At 34.9% G+C, this 18,279-nt stretch overlaps 1 protein-coding gene across 12 annotated transcripts in view; it reads right to left on the bottom strand.

Annotated features, from left to right (window-relative positions):
• The window catches only part of IDE (insulin degrading enzyme), a 99,717-nt gene that overhangs the window by 74,435 nt on the left and 7,003 nt on the right, over window positions 1-18,279 (bottom strand). For all 12 annotated transcript variants that reach the window (XM_080347570.1, XM_080347579.1, XM_080347580.1 and 9 more), the window contains 9 exons: window positions 13,979-14,163; window positions 12,378-12,585; window positions 11,412-11,581; window positions 8,263-8,385; window positions 5,657-5,769; window positions 5,077-5,239; window positions 4,516-4,608; window positions 3,884-3,975; window positions 2,171-2,251 (listed from right to left, as the gene is read on the bottom strand). In XM_080347570.1, the coding sequence (XP_080203696.1) occupies window positions 2,171-2,251; window positions 3,884-3,975; window positions 4,516-4,608; window positions 5,077-5,239; window positions 5,657-5,769; window positions 8,263-8,385; window positions 11,412-11,581; window positions 12,378-12,585; window positions 13,979-14,138 (1,203 nt within the window). In that variant the 5' untranslated portion in view covers window positions 14,139-14,163. The remainder of the gene's footprint in view (window positions 1-2,170; window positions 2,252-3,883; window positions 3,976-4,515; window positions 4,609-5,076; window positions 5,240-5,656; window positions 5,770-8,262; window positions 8,386-11,411; window positions 11,582-12,377; window positions 12,586-13,978; window positions 14,164-18,279) is intronic.

Genomic DNA, 18,279 nt, shown 5'->3' with positions numbered 1-18,279 from the left:
AAATACCAGGTGACTTAAGCACCAAGTACTTGCAGTTTGCCAAACAGGTACACTTTTTTTGACCAGAATTATTATAAAATGGCTTCTGATTTACATTCATTATACAAAAAACTACAGTGGAATGACTTCCAGAACATAGAGTAATTCACACAAAGGATTTTGGAAAAGAGAAGGGAGGCGGGGGACAACCAAGGACAACAAACAAAACCTGTGTTACAAAAAATTCCAATGTGAATGCTGAAGATCGAGAATTTCAAAGTCTCTTCAAAAAGGTTAATCATACACTAAAGTATGCTCATTAAACTACATTCTGCATAAATGGCTAAGCAGACTAAGCAACCTCAATGGGAAATTGTAAGTAATCTATGCACTTCTAACCTGAAATTACTAAGGCGACACAAATTTAGCAACTAGAAGTGTACACTTTATTTCCTTCACAAACACAGGCCACAACCTACCCACCAACTGGAACTGAAAATTACATCTATTTGGTTACTTTGCTATTTTTGTATTGCAGAAGGGTTGGACAAGATAACCTCCAGAGGTCCAGTCCAACCTGAACCATTTTGTGATTCTCTGATTACTTTTCAGCAAGGTCAGAGCATAATGCAACTAAACCAGACTTAAACTACAGACTAAAACTACTAAAACATACAACAATTAGATTAAAATGAAATGTTTTAAATGATACAATTAAGGACACAAAACAAAAGGAAAAGGGTACTGCAAACCAAGGAATAACTACCTGGAAAACATCAAGCCTATATGACAAATATGAAATTTAATTTGGCAGTAAGGCCTTAGTGGTGACTCTTTAGACCAGCACAAATGTGCTTTAAAGATGATCCTCTGTTTTGTTGAATAAAAAGGTTTTTAAAATCCTTTTGGTAAATACGTAACAACTTATGACATTACATTTACTCATGCTAACTTATACACAGGTTCTTCTCCAACTTAAGAAAATCAGCTACTATCTGTAAGCGTATGAGATCACCAAACAACAGTTCTAGTTTGGTTAATTCAAAGTATAAACTTAGTGTGACTCAGAGGCAATAAAGAGAACTAGAAAAGTTCAAGCAACTAACAGCAGAATCAGAATTACCATTCATACTGCAAAGCACAGCAAAAGAAAAGCAGTGAAAGGAGACAAGTTCTGAAGCAACACCCTCCTCTTTGGAACACTGCTGCCAACTTCCTGGCCTGATTTTTGGAAACAGCAATTGGAACTGGGAACGATCCAACAAATACAGACCACTGAAAGACTGTTTCAGAAGTTCTTTTGTAAAAAAGCTTTTCTGCATGTGACAGAACAAAAGCAAGGGGCATCATCTCAAATAGGAGCTCCTTTAATTATCCATGTATATGTTTTCAGTTAAGTCTAATGCTTTTTAGTAAACAGAAAGACAATTCTACAATTAAAGATCTTTATTTTAGACTTTATTAACTAAAGGCAAAGGACCATTAACGGGAATTCCTGCAAAGAAATCAAAAATGCCTCTGAGTAGATGTAGACATCAGCTGTGCAATGGAAAATGGTTGCTATGTATCAAAGATAGATGAATTTCACTAGACAAAAAATTCTCTGCCTAAATCTTCCCTCAGTGCACAATGAGGGAATGGAATTCTGCAAGAAGCATAAAGACCAAGTATAAAGCTATATGACAATGCTTTCAGTGTGAATATGTAATCACATTAGCAGAGTCAAACATCTATAATTTTCTATCTTAATACAAACATTTCTGCTTGCTGCAATATTTCAACATTGTTAACTATGGAAGCATTTAGAAACACAGTGCTTGTGTTTATGATAAAGTATTCTTTATCTAATATTTCCCTAGAGAACATTTAGGTATCAAGTAGATACAGAATGACAAGGTAGGTATCACTTAAGAAACACTGCAATAGATCAAATAGCAACTCCAATTATAAAATCAGTTCTACCAAGTATTGAAGTATAAGTTGTAGAGAGTGAAGGAAATGGGACTTCCTGACTGACAAAACTAAGATCTGTGCAGCGTATTAACTTCAGTAAGCTCAAGAAGTGCGAACAACCTTCGTATATACCTGTGTTTATTAGGAGTATAATCAAACATACTAAGTGACTATCATATTGTAAACAAAACAAAACCAAACAAAAACCCAAACAACAAGCAAACCCCCCCACACTTACATGCAACATTCCTGCAAGCTTTGATGTGTAACCTCGTGGTCGTTCTTTATCTTTAAATCTGAAGGCCACAGCATTTAGATCCTAGGAAATAATGTAGAAAGGGTTGAAAAGCCTATATTAAAGACAATTTTAAGAATAATTATGGGCTACTGAATTCCTTTTATAAAAAAGAAAAGGAAGAAGTTTTATTGTATCCATTTTATAGTTGTTAGACAGGTACCCAACACAAAATTTTTCGGTAATACTCAATTTGCACAAAACTCACAAGCAATTTCAGGTAGTCTCACAATGTGAAGTGTTATACAAGTCTTGTAAGTCCTGTTCATCATTAGAGTTCTGTCCCATAGCTCATATATTTAAATTTCCTGATAATGTGAACACACACCAACTTTGATACAACTAACACATAGTGTTCCAGTACAATGTTTGTTGTATGTTAATGAACTGAAGCCTTTCCCTTTTCCTTTTTAGTTCCTTTTTTTCCAGCCAGACAAAAAGTAATTTTAGACACACAAAAAGTATGTTTCTTTATGCTGTCTTAGCCACAGAAATACAACACATCCTTCTTAGAATACAATGGCATGGATGAATTAAAGGGATCTAAGACTATAAAGCAAATGAAAAGGACAGTCCATCTTTTCTGTGACACAGTGCAGAGAGTCTGGTTAACTCAACAATTCAGCTGGAAAATAAACTCAAAAGAAGATACTTTCCAAACTAGTTTGCCAGCTCTTCTGATACCTCACAGCCTCAGGAGTGCTGAGGCTGATACAAAAGGAGCAAGGGAAAGACACAGGGATGAGATGGAAGGATGAAACTACCTCTTTCAGATCTTGTATTTGCTTACAATGACAGCGAAACAATTCTATTGGGACTTTTAGCAGATGGTAAAGGAACTTCTTTTACAGGTTTACAGTGTCAAAATGCAAGAAAGAAAGTTAATGCATCTGCAGATTTTCTATGCTTAGAAGAGACTGGACAGTTTTCACCAAATAAAGCTAAGATGGAACAAACAAAATCTTTAGCCAAGTATTTGTAGTAAACCAATTAGACTATACATGTAAATAAAGCTGGTTTTATTTCACACTTGCACTGCGAAGTGCAGTACTATTTAGCTCTAATAGGATACTTTACATTTTTGCTCTGTGCACACTGAACCATACAGAATTATAAGAAGCATGAACAGTTCAGCAAAGACTGAAGTGTACAGCCAAAGTACTCCATGAAAAGCTTTAGTTCACGCCTCAAAGAGGTGAGAAAACAAACAGCAGATTAAATGTCCTACTGCCTTTACAATCTCAACTACACAAATTGACACATCAAAGAAGAGAGGGGTAGAATAACAGCCATTTCAATTTCCAGTTCAGTGTTACCCCTCACAGCAAGTGCTTGTTCCCCCTCCACCTTCAGTGAGGACTACAGAAGGTTACGCAAAACCCTTGCAGACAGAATAAGATGCTTATTCCTCCACCTCGATTACACTATCATAAAATATAAACTCATAGCTCTAGAAAAGCATTTCATATTCACATTAAGACGTTATATTCTCAATGTCCTTGTCATTCATGTCATGTTGCACCTTCAAAATTAATGAACTTAACCACCATGCAATTACTAGAGACTATTTCCACAGACAATAAATCTATTTCTACTTATAATTCAAAAATTTGTAAGAATACAACCACCGCAGATCTCAAGTACCAATCACTGTACCTTGCACTCTTGGAAAACCCATTCTTGAGGTCCTTCCGTACGTAGTTTTTGAATATACTGAAACATGTGCAAAATAATATCTTCAACGTGCACTGGAAAGAAAAAAATACTTGCTTAGTAATTCACCCAGTTCTGCACAAAGAAAAAATTATGAATAACACAAATATGTAAGGTTTTATTTTGAATTACACCCTGATACATCAAGATATTTAAGTACATATGCAATCCCACAGGCAAAGTTTAAAACGTTTTTCTGAGACATGAATTTAAAGTAAGTGTAAGCTAATTCTGAGAACTGCATTGAACATCTTACATTAAGATACTGATTTATAATATGATTTAACTCAGGTCTAAAGAGTATGAATAAGAACCCAAAGGGATTAACAGCTTTTCTTTTAAAGAAATTTAGTTTAAAGTATTTAATTAAATACTTTAACATAACCTCAAATAAGTTGGTTTCTTATGTTAGATGAAGTGTGTTAGCATACTGAGAGGATCTAAACACAGAAGAATAACCAGTTAATTAAAATTAATCAGTTTTCAAGCTATAAACACAATTAGTCTCTTTGGATACAAACAGAAACCCATCAGATCAGGAATAACATGGAATGCAGACATAGTGATTCACTTACGAAGTCCTTCCTCTGTCAAGTCCACATTAATGATGAAAAACATGAAACCTCTTGCACCTTCCTTCTGTCCTCCAACAAGAGTATTTACCCATCCTATGAAATTAAAATAAAAAATATTATATAATCATATTTGTAACAATTTATGCCACTTTTTGTATGATTCAGCATCATTAAATTACTTTCACTGTTTGGAACACAGCGATATAAAGAAAAATAGCGAAATACACACTCTTGTAGTCTTCCAGACACTAAGGGACCTGACAGTAGTCTCTAAGTCAGTGACAGAGACAAGATCATTATGTCAAAGTTCAGAAAACTCTCTAAATTTGGGTACAGGAAAGAGAGCACAAGAAATAATAGCTTCAGTAGTCAACAGTGCCTGTTATTGATTTTTACCCACCTCAGAAACAAAAATGAAGTGCAAAATTACTTACAACTCAAACTATTCAGTTGGAGGCTTTAAACTTAATATACAGAGGTCAATTTTAAGTGAAAAATAGCTAAGCTTTAAAACATTGTGTAATAAATTACTTTTTCCTTCTTTATCTTTAAAGAACTTACCTTTGGCTTTAAGCTCTGATAAAAGACTCCCTGGGCCTTCATGCCCAATCAGGTGACCAAGGTAATGGCCAGGGTTTGATTTATAGTACTTCTGAAGGTCTGGTATAGGAAATGTGACATAAAGATTTCTAATGTCCTTAATAGGTACCACTTTGTAAAGTTGCTGGGGAGGGAAACAAAGAGATCCATAAACAAAAGGAAACTCACATTATTTTATTCATCTCAAGAGCACATATCATGTTCCCTTCACATACACACATTTTATTACAAACATATCAACAAAATCTTGAGAGCAAAGGTATATAACTTAGCTATATAACTTAGGGAACCACTTTAGCCATTCATGATGCAAACAAAAAGAGAATTCATTATCTCGATTGCTTAAAGCTGCAACCAAATGTAGAACCTTTACTATAAACTATACAAAACTATACTATACTCAGCATGGAAAGGTGGGTGGAAAACTAAGAAAGAAATACGGAACTTAACAGGGTCACTGACAGAAAAGTAGTGAAGTGCAAAATGTATTAGTGAAACACAAAACACACACTCCTAATGGAAAAAGTATCTCTATACATACTCGAAGATGTTCTTCTTGGAAAGGATGTTCAGGAAACTCTGGTATAGGGACATTTTTATTCTCTACTTCTGAAAATAACTTTACCACTAAACAGGTCAGTTCATCCAAGGACTCTAGAATAAAGAAACATTGGAAAAAACGTAATTATTATGTGACAATTCTGGCAAATTTTTATTTTTTAATATTCTTGGAGGGAGACATGAATTATACATAAAAGTAGTTCTAATGGTATTATGATTATTAATTTCAGAAAGAAAATCTATACTAATACTTAAGTTTTGAACTATAATGTGCTGTAAGCACCATGCTTATTAAAGGAAGGCTTCAACCATGATTAATATGAATTCTGTAAGCAGAAAAAAATATCTTTAAATATATTCAGCTGGAACTGAAGAAAAGACACAAGTGATAATCGATATTTACAAAAATAAACATTCCACAAAAAGCTTAAGGGACATGGAACTACAGTTGCAAATTTTCCTGAGTTAAAGCATCTTAACCAAAACTTGGCTTTCCTTCAGCCTCAGCTCACCTCCAGTACTTCATGTACACTGTGAGCCAGGGTCATCTGTCCTCACCGCCCCAAAATTTCACACACATGTGACCTGTTCAAGCACTTCTTTGACAACCATTCTATTTCAGTCTGTGACTCTAGTACTCTCCGAAAATGAGAGGAAGACCATTTGCGGAAAGAATTTGATGCTGTGCATGAATTCACCTAAATTGACCTACACTGGTTTTGTTGAAATAACACCTTCAAAATAGCTATCTGCTTAAAGAAATGCATTTTGGAGCATATCTCAAAATGAGAATAAGATAAGGAAGACTCATGCATCAAGTTTTTTAGTACAGGACTTTCACAGGTGGGCACTGAAGAAAAAAACAGGCATCTCTTAGGTGTCTCAAAGTACAACCATAATCCTTGAAAGCCTTCAAAAAGCAGTTACCTTGTCAGAACAATCCCGCTCAGATTTAGGAAGCAGAATCCTGCCCAACATAAGTGTGCTCCTACTCTACACTGACAGAACTGCGCAGGGAAAAAATACAAAACCAAAACCAACGCAAACCAAGATGTCACTGCACAATAAAATTCCATGAACTGCGTGTACTTCTATTAAAGACCACTATTTTGTATCCACATCAGCAAAACACACCGTCACTTAAGCTTTACAACTACAGTGAGAGTTTACTCCAGGACAGATTTCCAGTCACCATGGTGATTCTTACTGAAAAAGTTTCCATTTAAAAGTCTGTTTGTGAACTGCTGTACTAAAGCTGTTCTATGATTACTCAGTGAACTTTGCTTTCAATTACATTAAAAAATTAATTTAATTTTAGCAAACTTTAGAGTATCTATTACTGTTCACTAGAGAAATTGTATTCTGAGTCCCCTATCAATTTTACTGACTGTTTTTTTAATTAGTTTTACATTACATATATAAAGTGGTGGGGAAATCAGATAATTACTAGGCTGCATACAGCTTTAGACATTCATTTATTTCCGAACACACAAGCATAGAGAGATCCTGGGTGGCCTGCAGTGTGCAACTCAACCTGTTTTTGTATTAGAGAATTTCTATTTATTTATTTAGGTATTAATTAGTAGTACTGCTACACTGATAGCGAGGTATTCCAGCAGTTTTCTGGAGTTTGCTTTTTAAGGATGAAGTCTCTGAAAATTAAAAAAAAAAAAAAAAATCAAGAAGAATGCAGAACTTGCAAATTTTCAAATTTGATGCTAGAGGTAAGTCCTTAAACAGCCAAATCAGTCACTAATACAAAGCCTTCTGGAAAGCAACTGCATAGCTCTGCTTGAACAAATAACAGAGTGAGAAAAGGTATGTGTCTTTTCAGGGAAAACAAGATGGCACTTTTGTCCAAATAGCATCTCACTATCACAGTGACAACTGCTTAAGTAAGGTACATTTTGTATCAGTTTCCTACTCAGCATCCTGTTAACACATAGTTGTAAAGGAAGATTTCACTTTGCTAATGAATTTTATTCCATTCATACTCGCCATCTGAGCATTATTGTAAAACACCATATAAATACCAGTCTGCTAGCATATTTTCAAAAGCAAACAGTTTTCAACACACTGTTATTAAGCTTTTGGCAAACCAATGTAAAATATCATCTCAACTGTGAAAGATTTTAAATAGTTAGAACCTCTAAAGTTAATTCAGAGATATACTGAAGTAAAGGCTTTTAATCTAAATGTTAGGTTAGGTTTATCCTTTGAGAATACAGAAATTTTTGTAGTGGAAGTACAAGTGTAAAATATGAAAACAATATCAAAAGCCCTCCCAACATCTGAAACCAGACAGGTGCCCGTCTTCATAAGACAAACATACAATGACAGCAACTGCTGACTTGATCACAGATTTTAAATTTTCAGCTTATTTTTTCTACTGAAACCTTATAAGCACATAAATTTATACATTGCAAGTTGCTTTGGAGACTTCACTAAACATAATTTTATGTTCGGTCAGACTGCACAAGCTTCACTTTTTTCCCTCCTGTAAATTTTCAGACACTTGCACACACTTCATTTTCTTCAAACATAAATACATGTAAAGTCTTATTCAACCAACAGAATAAAACTCACCTCTTCCTAAGACACAAATAGCCATTAAATTTGATGAATAATAAGTAGAATGGAACTTCAATAGCTCTTGTCTTACATCTATTCCTTCTTTGGTTGGTCTAGTTTCCAGAGTGAGTTTGTTCCCTGGAACATAAAAAAAAAAGGTTAACAATACTTGATGTTTATGAATTTACAAATCAAAAAGAAAAATATAAATTAATAAATCTGTTTTCCTCCAAATGTATAGTAATTTAAAAAATAATTACTATACATAATAAGTAAACTGGACCAATACTGTCTCAGCCTATCAGACAATAAATACTTCCACTCTCAATCTGCACAGTCCTAAAAAAATGAGGACGTTTCAGTCTTCCAAATTAATCTTTTTAATTTTAATGGATTATTTAAAAGCAATGCAAGTAAGCCCGTGCTCTAATTAAGAAGAACATTCTCCTTTGGCATATTTGTAGTAGGTTTTCTGCCATACACACATTCCTGTCATAGGGATCACTGTGTGAGATTACTTGTGGCAATATGTACCACAAATTATAGCCTAGTATATTAAATGAAATCAATAATTACTAATTCATAAACATGATTTGTAATTGTGACTGTTCAGCTTCTGCTTCACAAACAGTTGAGCTGTTGCTGCAGTAATGGACCAGGACTAGAGAGAAAGAGAACTACAACTCTCCCTGCATAAGCAGAGGATACCAAACTCTCTCCATTAAGTTATCTTCCTGTTAATTAGTGCCATCTTTTCATTAACATCAAACTTTCAATAATTTACTCTAAGGACATACTCCACATTTCTAGTCAAAGCAGAACTAGTAAAGGTAAGAACTTGAAAAAACAGAAGAATTAAGAGTCTACGAAGAGCACACTGGATTTTAATCAATGTCATTTCCCATTACTACATGGACACACAAAATGGTCAACAGAATCTACAGAATCAACAGAAACTACAAACTAATACTCTTATCTGTTAACTTTGAGAACAGTAACTCCCTTAAACCACAACCAGACCTGACAAAGAGGAGAGGAAGGGATAAAGAAGAAGAGTAAGGCAAGAAATATAGCAGAAAAGTTGACTTGTGTGTTTATAGGCAAAAAAGCAAGGAGACTGTGAGAGTATGCCCACTATGCCTATGTGACAACTGCACAAATCCTACAGTCATCGATATAAGTTAATACAAATTAATGAGGCAAAATTAGCTAAATAACATAAGACAAGTATATTGTCCAGATGTTTGGTGATTAGATATAAGTCTAATTACAACTGCAACAGTCAACAAATCAACATAGATAGGCTGACTGAAGCACTATACTGCTTTACTTTTCAAAGTTCACATGTGAGTAAAAAAAAAAAAGGATTCTTAATGACACCTAAAAACGATAATGAGGGTAATGCATTTAAAATATTTTGTCTATATTCCTCACCAGCTACAGACAAATGAAATGCAGAAGTGTTAGATAACCTACTGTGTTCATTCCCACAGAATGAATACATAGGTTAAAATAAAATCAAATAAAGGAAAAGCTTTAGCTCAGTAACTGTGCTGTTACAGTAATGGAGCACATTAAGAGGCAACAGTTAGAAGACACCTTGCAGATGTAGGAATATGGACATTAGATAGTGCAAAAGTGACCTGAAGCATCAAATGGAGCCATTCCTGGATTCTGCTAGACGAACAACATCTCAGCTGGTCAAAACGAAACAATAAGAAGGATGCCAACTGCAACTGTCACGAAAACCGTATCATAGTTGTCATCTCTTTGGGTAAATAAAAAACACCAAAGCTGGGCTCTATTCCTGCAGAGTCAGATCTACAGGAAGGTTATGTACTTTAATTTAATTTCTGAATCAGAGCCTAACCTTGAATTTGAGCACATTTCAGGTATCCTCCCCAGGAAAGTATTTAATTTGTGTCACCTATAAAACCTTCTCAAATTGCAGAAAACTATTTCTGCAACTTCCACTTATGTTTTCTAAGCACCATATAGAAATTAAATAATCTCCTCAGTAGCAAAGATTGTGGACCGTAGTTTGTATGCTTGCCTGCCTATCAATATGTATTTCCCAATACTTTATTTTCAAATGTTCCTGTTTGGAGAATGCAGTTACTGTTTCTTGTTTGAGACAGCCTCTCTTTATGGGTGAGCAGAGTAACACATTCTCTTGTAGCAGCTGGCTACAAGCCCCTCAACTATGCCCTCCTTCACCAGCTGCAAAAATATTATTCCATTTCTTGAGACAGAGGAAGAAATCAGTCCTTAAAGCCCACTGTCTGCCCTCCCACCACCCTGCTGTAACCAGTATTTGCATCAACTATTAATCCAGCAAACTGACCCAGCCACAAAACACATGATTGCTCGAGGATTAAAGGGTGCAGTGCGTTAATTAATAGTCCTGTTACTTTGACAGTTTCAAAAATAAACTCATGTAGAAAATAACTTACATGAAAACAGACAAAATCCAAACATTTGAACTTTCGCCAAAGCATCAAACATTTGTGGTTTTGACCATAACCATGGTATCTTACTTTAATGCTTTTTAAATTGAGGTTTTGGGGTGATTTTTTTGAACTGTTACTAATCATTCTGTGAATAATAAAGCCTGAAAAAAAAACCTACAGCCATAAGACTGGAATTTATCCAAGGCTGTTTTATCTATCCATCTACTACTGTCCTGCTTTATGCTTAAGATTTTGTTCTTGTATTTTTACTCAATAATTTTGACATTACTTTGCTGATATTTCTGATTCAACCTAGTGACCATCATCTAGTCCTTATGCAATAAGGACAATTTAGCAAAAAGAGCATGTGGCTAACAACAATTTAAACACCCTTCACTCACTTTGCTATGCACGAAGACTTAACAGTACCAAATTATGACAAATCCAGTAATTGGAAAACAGTGTTCACTGCAGTAATTATCAGAATCATAAAGGCTGCTTCATCACTGTACTGCAAGTCTTGGATCACTCTGTTTCCTGTTTTAGTCTAGCTCTGTTTGGTCTATGATGTGGAAAATGTGATAAAGCACCATAATAAACATGTATGGAGAGGAAAAAGGGGAATTGTTTCAGTCTGTCCTTAACAATTTTACATAAACAATAATACTATGTCACACAGAACTCCAATGAATAGATAATTATATTCTCACAAACCTGTTCCAAATTTACTGAAGGGATGATTGGGGTTTCCAGTAGCTTTCTCCAATTGAAACAACCTCCAGGCATCATTCATCAGATTCTTCTCGTGCTCAGAATCAACAGCATTCACTTCCCTGTCTTTGCAGCTTTCATCAAACAAAGGGCACAGGAAAAACTGGGCAAATCTAAACAGAAAAATTTGTATTCCAGTCAAGAGTACTGTACATAAATGGTAAGAGAAAAGTATGAAGCTTGGTACCTCCTGAAAACAGCTGAATATATTATTTTTTTAATGCAGAACTTATAAATTCCGTAACCATTTTTACACCAATTCACTATTTCTCAATTTCTTCATGTATAAATACAGACAACAACATATTCATAATCTAAAATACTACAAGGATCAAGGACTTTGCATCATAATTCTTATACTGAAAGTTTCTACTGTTTTGAATTCTAGCTGCAAGAGGCTCTTAATCTCGCAAATCAAATCAGTCTTGTCAGACACCTCAGGAAAATTCAAAGGGAAAATCCACTCTCTACCTCCATAACTACACACCTTTCAATTTCTGTCCCCTTCCACCAAAGGCAGAGATTCCAGTTAGTTCCCTTCAATAAAGGCATCCTAATATATTTCTAGGCTTCATCCTTCCTTTGCTATCAATGAAATACAGATCCTATGGGAAGTACAGTTTTGACTACATAACCAGTGTATTTGCACAATGCATAAATTCATGATCATTCTGCGCCCCACATTTCGAAAAAAAAAAAATTCAGCATAAACACAACCTTTGAACTTCAAAAAATCTGCCTCAGTGAAGAACTCTGCTAGCTGGAACTTAAAAACATCTGGTATCAGTTTTAACAAAAGGTAGTGTTCTCAATCCTTTCTTTAATATCATGATAAAACTATCAAAAAACTTTTACACAATTTCAAATTCCACCTATACAAGAAAAAATAGGTATTAAAAAGGTGTTTACCTGTCTAGTGCACCTTCTAGATGTTCATGTGACACATCGAAGTAATAGTTGGTATGTTCTCCACTTGTGAAAGCATTTGAGCTCCCGGCATGCTCACTAAGAAACTGGCTATACTCATTCTCTTTCGGATATTTCTTGGTTCCCAGGAACAGCATATGCTCACAAAAATGACTAAGCCCAGCAATGTTGGGGGGATCAGACAACGATCCTGCAGGAGGAAAAATTTCATGTAACTCTTCATAAAAAGTAATACTAAAGCTTTATGTCTTTAAAAGTGCTTTATATTCCAATATGTTGCCTCAGGCAATTATATCAATTCTGTAGATGTAAGCAGACAGTTGTGCAGCTATTGTCAACTAAACTCAATCTCTAATAAAAAAAAAAAAATTAGAATCAGCAACTGAACCACTTAGTGTTTCAAATCACCTCTCTGCATCAGCCCACAATGCCTTATAGAGACAATTTTTCAATTGAAGTCCATGACTCATAATCTGTAAAGACCTGGCAGATCACAATGTTCTGACTTCTATATCTTGACTTTAATAACTGCTCTGTGTTAAAAGGCAGCGTTTGCTAACCACAATCAAGGAGGTATTTATCCTGTGGTTTACAGGATGACTGATAACCTGTAATTGTCTAAACACAAACAGCTATTGATGACCAGTTAGTAGGTGTAAAGGCAGACAGATCAAAAGACAATAATGATGTGCAAGAATGAAAGCCAGAAACATGGAAGTCTCAGTCTGGCAGTCCTGCTTTGGAGTGTGCAATGATGTGCCATGGGACAGTAGAGACAAAGGCAACTGATAGATCTCCTCCAGTACATGTGCAGGAACTGCATGCTGCAGTTGCCTATTACTGTCATAGTTCCTAACAAAACCACATTTAGGATGCTCTGAACTAGATAATGATTTGGGACAGCCACATCCATAAAAATCCAGAATTTTTCAAAGTTACTTTACTACTTCTGTCCTAACAACAGCAGCGAGAGCTCCCAACTGCAAACATGGCAAGAGGATACTTAGTTAATGTGTGTGTGCATCATCATTTCCAAGGAACTGAGGAATTACACAAGCTTGAGAAACATCTCCGATATAACAAAAAAGGTTCCAGTATTCCAAAGAGTCAAAGTAACTGCCTTCCCTTCTATTTCCAGTATTTCTGTTTGCACACTTAAGCATCATCGGAGTTAGGGAGTGCCTCTCCAACTCCTCCAGCACTACAGCATTTTATCACCTCTACAAATCAACAACATGGGAAAAAAAAAAAAGTCTAACATGACAGATGGAGCTGTCTGAAATAATTGCAGTCGCATCCACCCCTTTTCTGCTTACAAAAGATCTTTCATAACACAAAACTTAATAGTTAAAAGAAGTCTTTCTACTGACTGGGCTACACTTATTGTACTCTGTGTTTACTCAAGAGAATTTAATTAACTCTAATAATTTTCAACTTGATGTGTCAGAGAATTAAGCTCTAAATTACAATGAAAGGCTAGGCTGCCAACTACATACCACTCCTCTCAATTTATTTGCAATTAATATACCAAAATTTAAAGTATTTCTATTAATGACATAATGAACACAACATGCATTAAATACCTATGTGCACATCAAGCGCTGCTGAAGACTTGTCTGTGGTGGGGTCACTAATGAGAAGAGCTTTAATGCCATTTGCCAATTCCAGTCCACGATATTCTCGTTTATCCTCAGGTGATTTTATAATTTTGTTTGTTATTCTCTTAATAGCTGGATTGTTCATTTTGTTGTTTGTCTCTTTCGGAAACCTTAAAGAAAACAAAAGAAATTTCAGTTACTATTTTTACTTAAGCCCCGCTTATATTTTAACACTATGTTAGACAATACTGGGTGAAACTGACAGCAAGGAATTTAGTTTTGCACAACTCATAGAACTGGCCTGGAAGTTCAGATCCTGAGTGATATTGCTGTTAAAAAACAAAAACAAAACACACACACACAAAACAAACAAAAACCACACCCACAGACCAATCAACATGATAAAATTGTAGATCATGTAATTAAATGTTTCAAGTTTCATATCACAGGTAATTTAAAAAATAACTTAGTAAGGAAACATCTCCTTATTCAATTATGACAAGAGTGAAATGAAATGAGGCATACATTGCTACCTCAAGTATACTTGCAGGCTTCAGGAAAGTATTTAATGCATCTGAGTTGGTGGCTATATTATGACTGTTGTAACTTTGTCAGAGAAACAAAATTTTACTAATAAACCACTGGATTTGTACACTAAAGCAAAAAAGGTGACACCATTTACAATACTGCCATAAAAATACAGACAGACTGCAAAATTGCCATGATAAACAGGAATGGACTGTCTCACATGTTTAACTTATACTATTAGTTTAACAGACCTGCTACAAAACATACTTCTTTAATGGCACCATTTTGAAATGCTAAGAAACTAAGTATGATTCTTAAATTCTAAACTCTGGTTATGCAATTTTTTTAAATGCCAAGTGAAAAGGCAAGACATTCATACCTGGATATCTGGGGAGGAAGAGTGGAACCACTTGGCTGTATGTTGAAGAACAAACAAACCAAGCAATCAATCAATAGAAAAAAAACCCAAACAAACCACACATGCAAAAAGCAAACTCCAGCAACAGGAAATCAGAGCATTATGGTCTGAGCAAATCATGTGGTGCATTCCTGTATGTAGCAGCCATTGAACTGTAACCCTGTTTTACACAAAGGGTTTTAGAGCAGAGCCTGTTATAAATACATAGTATCAACCAAACTCAAGTCTTTTCCCATGGTGAAATGTTGCTTGACCTATTGCCAAGTAACTTACTACATGAGCTTCGGTAGTCAGTGCTGAGCTAATTCCACTTACAAAGAAAAGCAGATCCCAGTCTAACTTCCCACCACAACACATACACAGAGGCAGGAGAAACTTTGTGTGGCCCTGTCAATATCATATGGACAACAAGGAGTTTCACAGTATTTACTTTTCCATTTTTGGGTTGTACAGTTCAAGGAACTTCGCCCAATTTTTAAGACTACATACAAACTTTAAGACCATACAGGTTGTGGAACATGAAGGACTGCACAGTTCTCAACACTGTTTCACGTCTTCAGTCGTGACATTTTAACTAACTCTATATAGAGAAACAACTGCATACTCAACATTGCCAGATACACAAAAAACAACTTCGGAAAAATCTGCTTATATATTTTATTTACAGTTTGAAATTACAAATGAAAAAGGGAGTCAGCTAATAAAAATCTCCTTCCTAAAAATACTGTATCATTCTCAAAATGGGAAGCAGTTCCATGAGCTACTGTCACTCCGGATTATCTCCTTCCCAGTTACTCATGTGATTCTAAAACACAAAAACAACAGTCAACTTAAAGCCAGTAAATGCACAGCCATCAGTGTTGGTTTCAAATATTATAATGAGGCTGATAAAGAGTTCTCATTATAAAGTTTCTGAACACAATGTCTACAGTAGAATCAGTGAAAAACAGTGTTTCACAAACAGACAATTAAGATTTTACCTATAGCAGAGTGAAAGTTTGCATAAGACTGGATTTATGCTTAAGGAAGGAGGCACATATCTAAACTAGAGAAGATATTATTGAAAAAAAAGAATCACAAACAACAAAATAAAAAAAAAAAAAAAACCACAACAGCAAACCAAACAACAGTAAAGTAAGTGTTAGATCTCTGAATATTTTTAAAGAAGTAAAAATATTACTTTGGAACTTCTAAATAGACTTAAGTTATAACACACCCTTATATGAAAGAAAGCAAAATTACAAACAGGAATTATAACCCAAATTAAAAAAATAAAAGCACTGAGTACAGAAAGCATCCACAAATAATCAGAATCTGAATGCCTCTAAGCAAGAGCCATAAACAACATGAAGTAACTTTTTAAAATGTATAGCTCAATGCCTTTTAGAAGGAAACACTTCTACTACTAAAACATGGTTCTCACACTACAAATTACTTAGAAAAGGTACAGTTAAATGTAATCACTAAACAGTAACTGAAATGCTGAATTTAAATTTACATGTCTACACTCTCATTTAAACCTGTAATTTATCCACTGGTTTAACTCTGTACTTTGGCTAAATCTGCTTGGAATATCTATGGACTTCATTCATCTGAAAAAAATGCAGACACCATTGAAAAACAAAGGATACTCCAAGTACAGCAATATCTATGTTTCTCTGCATCAACAGCACTGTTATAATCCATGCTTATGATTGAAAAAATGCCTTCTTGTTCAACGTTCAGAGTCCTAAGTAGAAATACTCCGCTAAAAATACTGTGTAAAATTTATGAAATGATAAGATATATTAGCTTTCATAGATGAAAAATCAGTAACTAAACTGTTGTTAATTGTATTTCACTTGAACACAATTTTATTGGATTGACAAATATAAGTATGTAGGGGAGCAATGAGGTCCCTGAATCTCCTGACTTCACATCTGCTAAGGAACACCTATCACTTAGTTTTCAGCTAAAATATTTCATCTCATTAAGATACTAGTTGCTTATCATAAGATGCATATATACTATAAAATTCTCCAGGGTTTTTTTGTAAATGTTATACAATTTCCTTGTCATCTGATATCTCCTTGTTATTTCTACACCACATCATTAAGTCACAGAACTTTACTGTTTGTTCAGATGACTCATCTTTCCAATGTGATTCATCAAATTACACAGCTTCTGTGAAATCTTAAGAGATTTCAATTGATGTCTTGTGAAGCTGTACACCTCCACTTCATCTTATTATCATAGCCTACTTCTGCCTCCTTCATAGGCTACCTGCAGCTTGGCAGTCAAATTTCAGTATGGAAAAAACATACAATTTTTGAAAGGTCAAAATCAGTAATTAAGCCTTCAAATCAAGGACTTAGACTCATATCTCTGTCTTCATTGTTATTTCAGTGGGCGTTGTGAATACAACATTCTCTGCAAATGGATTCGCATGATTAACCCAAAACTATTTCCCTGCAAACTAAACTGTAGTACCAGACAACTCATGTAAAAACAAGAGCAGATCAACTATGCAATAATCCTGGAAGGCAATGCATCAAAAGCACAAGACCTACACCTTCTTGCTTAAGTACTGTTCCTCCTGGTGCTGTTACTACAATACAATGGCTAGAAAAGAATATTTCACTTAAGATAGAGTACTTATACAATGACTCTTTCTAAGGAGTAGACTGTAAGACGTAATACTAAACATTCTTTCATATGATTGCTTTTGCACGCAAATTTTAAGTTCTCTAAGTGCAATAGCTTTATAACAATACTCTGTTCCGTTTTTTCACACAAGAATCCTGGAACAATACAAACCACTTTTTGACAATAGAATTGCTTTTGACTGTAGGCAAGAAAGTAATGGAAACAGAAAGAATTCTACATTTCTTGTAGCTTTTTGAGAAGTAGTTCAATTCCTAAAGTCATGTTCAGACTCTGTGTCGAAGTACATGTGCTGTATCTATTTGCTATGCTGTCCTTAAAGTGAGCACTGAATGCTGATGGGCAGTAGCAAAGAAATTCATCCACAAACTAGATGCTATATTTACTGCAGAGCTAATATCCTAACAAAAATGTCACTAAAAGAAATATTGTCATACTACCCTCACAAAACAGAAGCAATAGAGAAAGACCCAATAAAGCTAAGACAGTAAGACCAAATACAAAGCATTACTGCAACACTGGGGATTCTTTCACTGGCTCAAAAAAATACAGGTGGCAAGACGACAGAGCTAGAAAGAAAAAATTAAAAGTATAGGGGATGTTTGAACCGAGAGTAATATCCCTGTTCAATGACTAGGAAATATGAAACATTCTTCCTCCTCATCAAAATTGCTTCATTTGTTACAGGAAAATGGTT

The sequence above is a fragment of the Nesoenas mayeri genome (assembly GCF_963082525.1).
Source record: "Nesoenas mayeri genome assembly, chromosome: 7".
Taxonomy (NCBI): domain Eukaryota; kingdom Metazoa; phylum Chordata; class Aves; order Columbiformes; family Columbidae; genus Nesoenas; species Nesoenas mayeri.
Note: the sequence above shows the minus strand (reverse complement) of the source record. Positions and strands in the feature narration are given on the sequence as shown.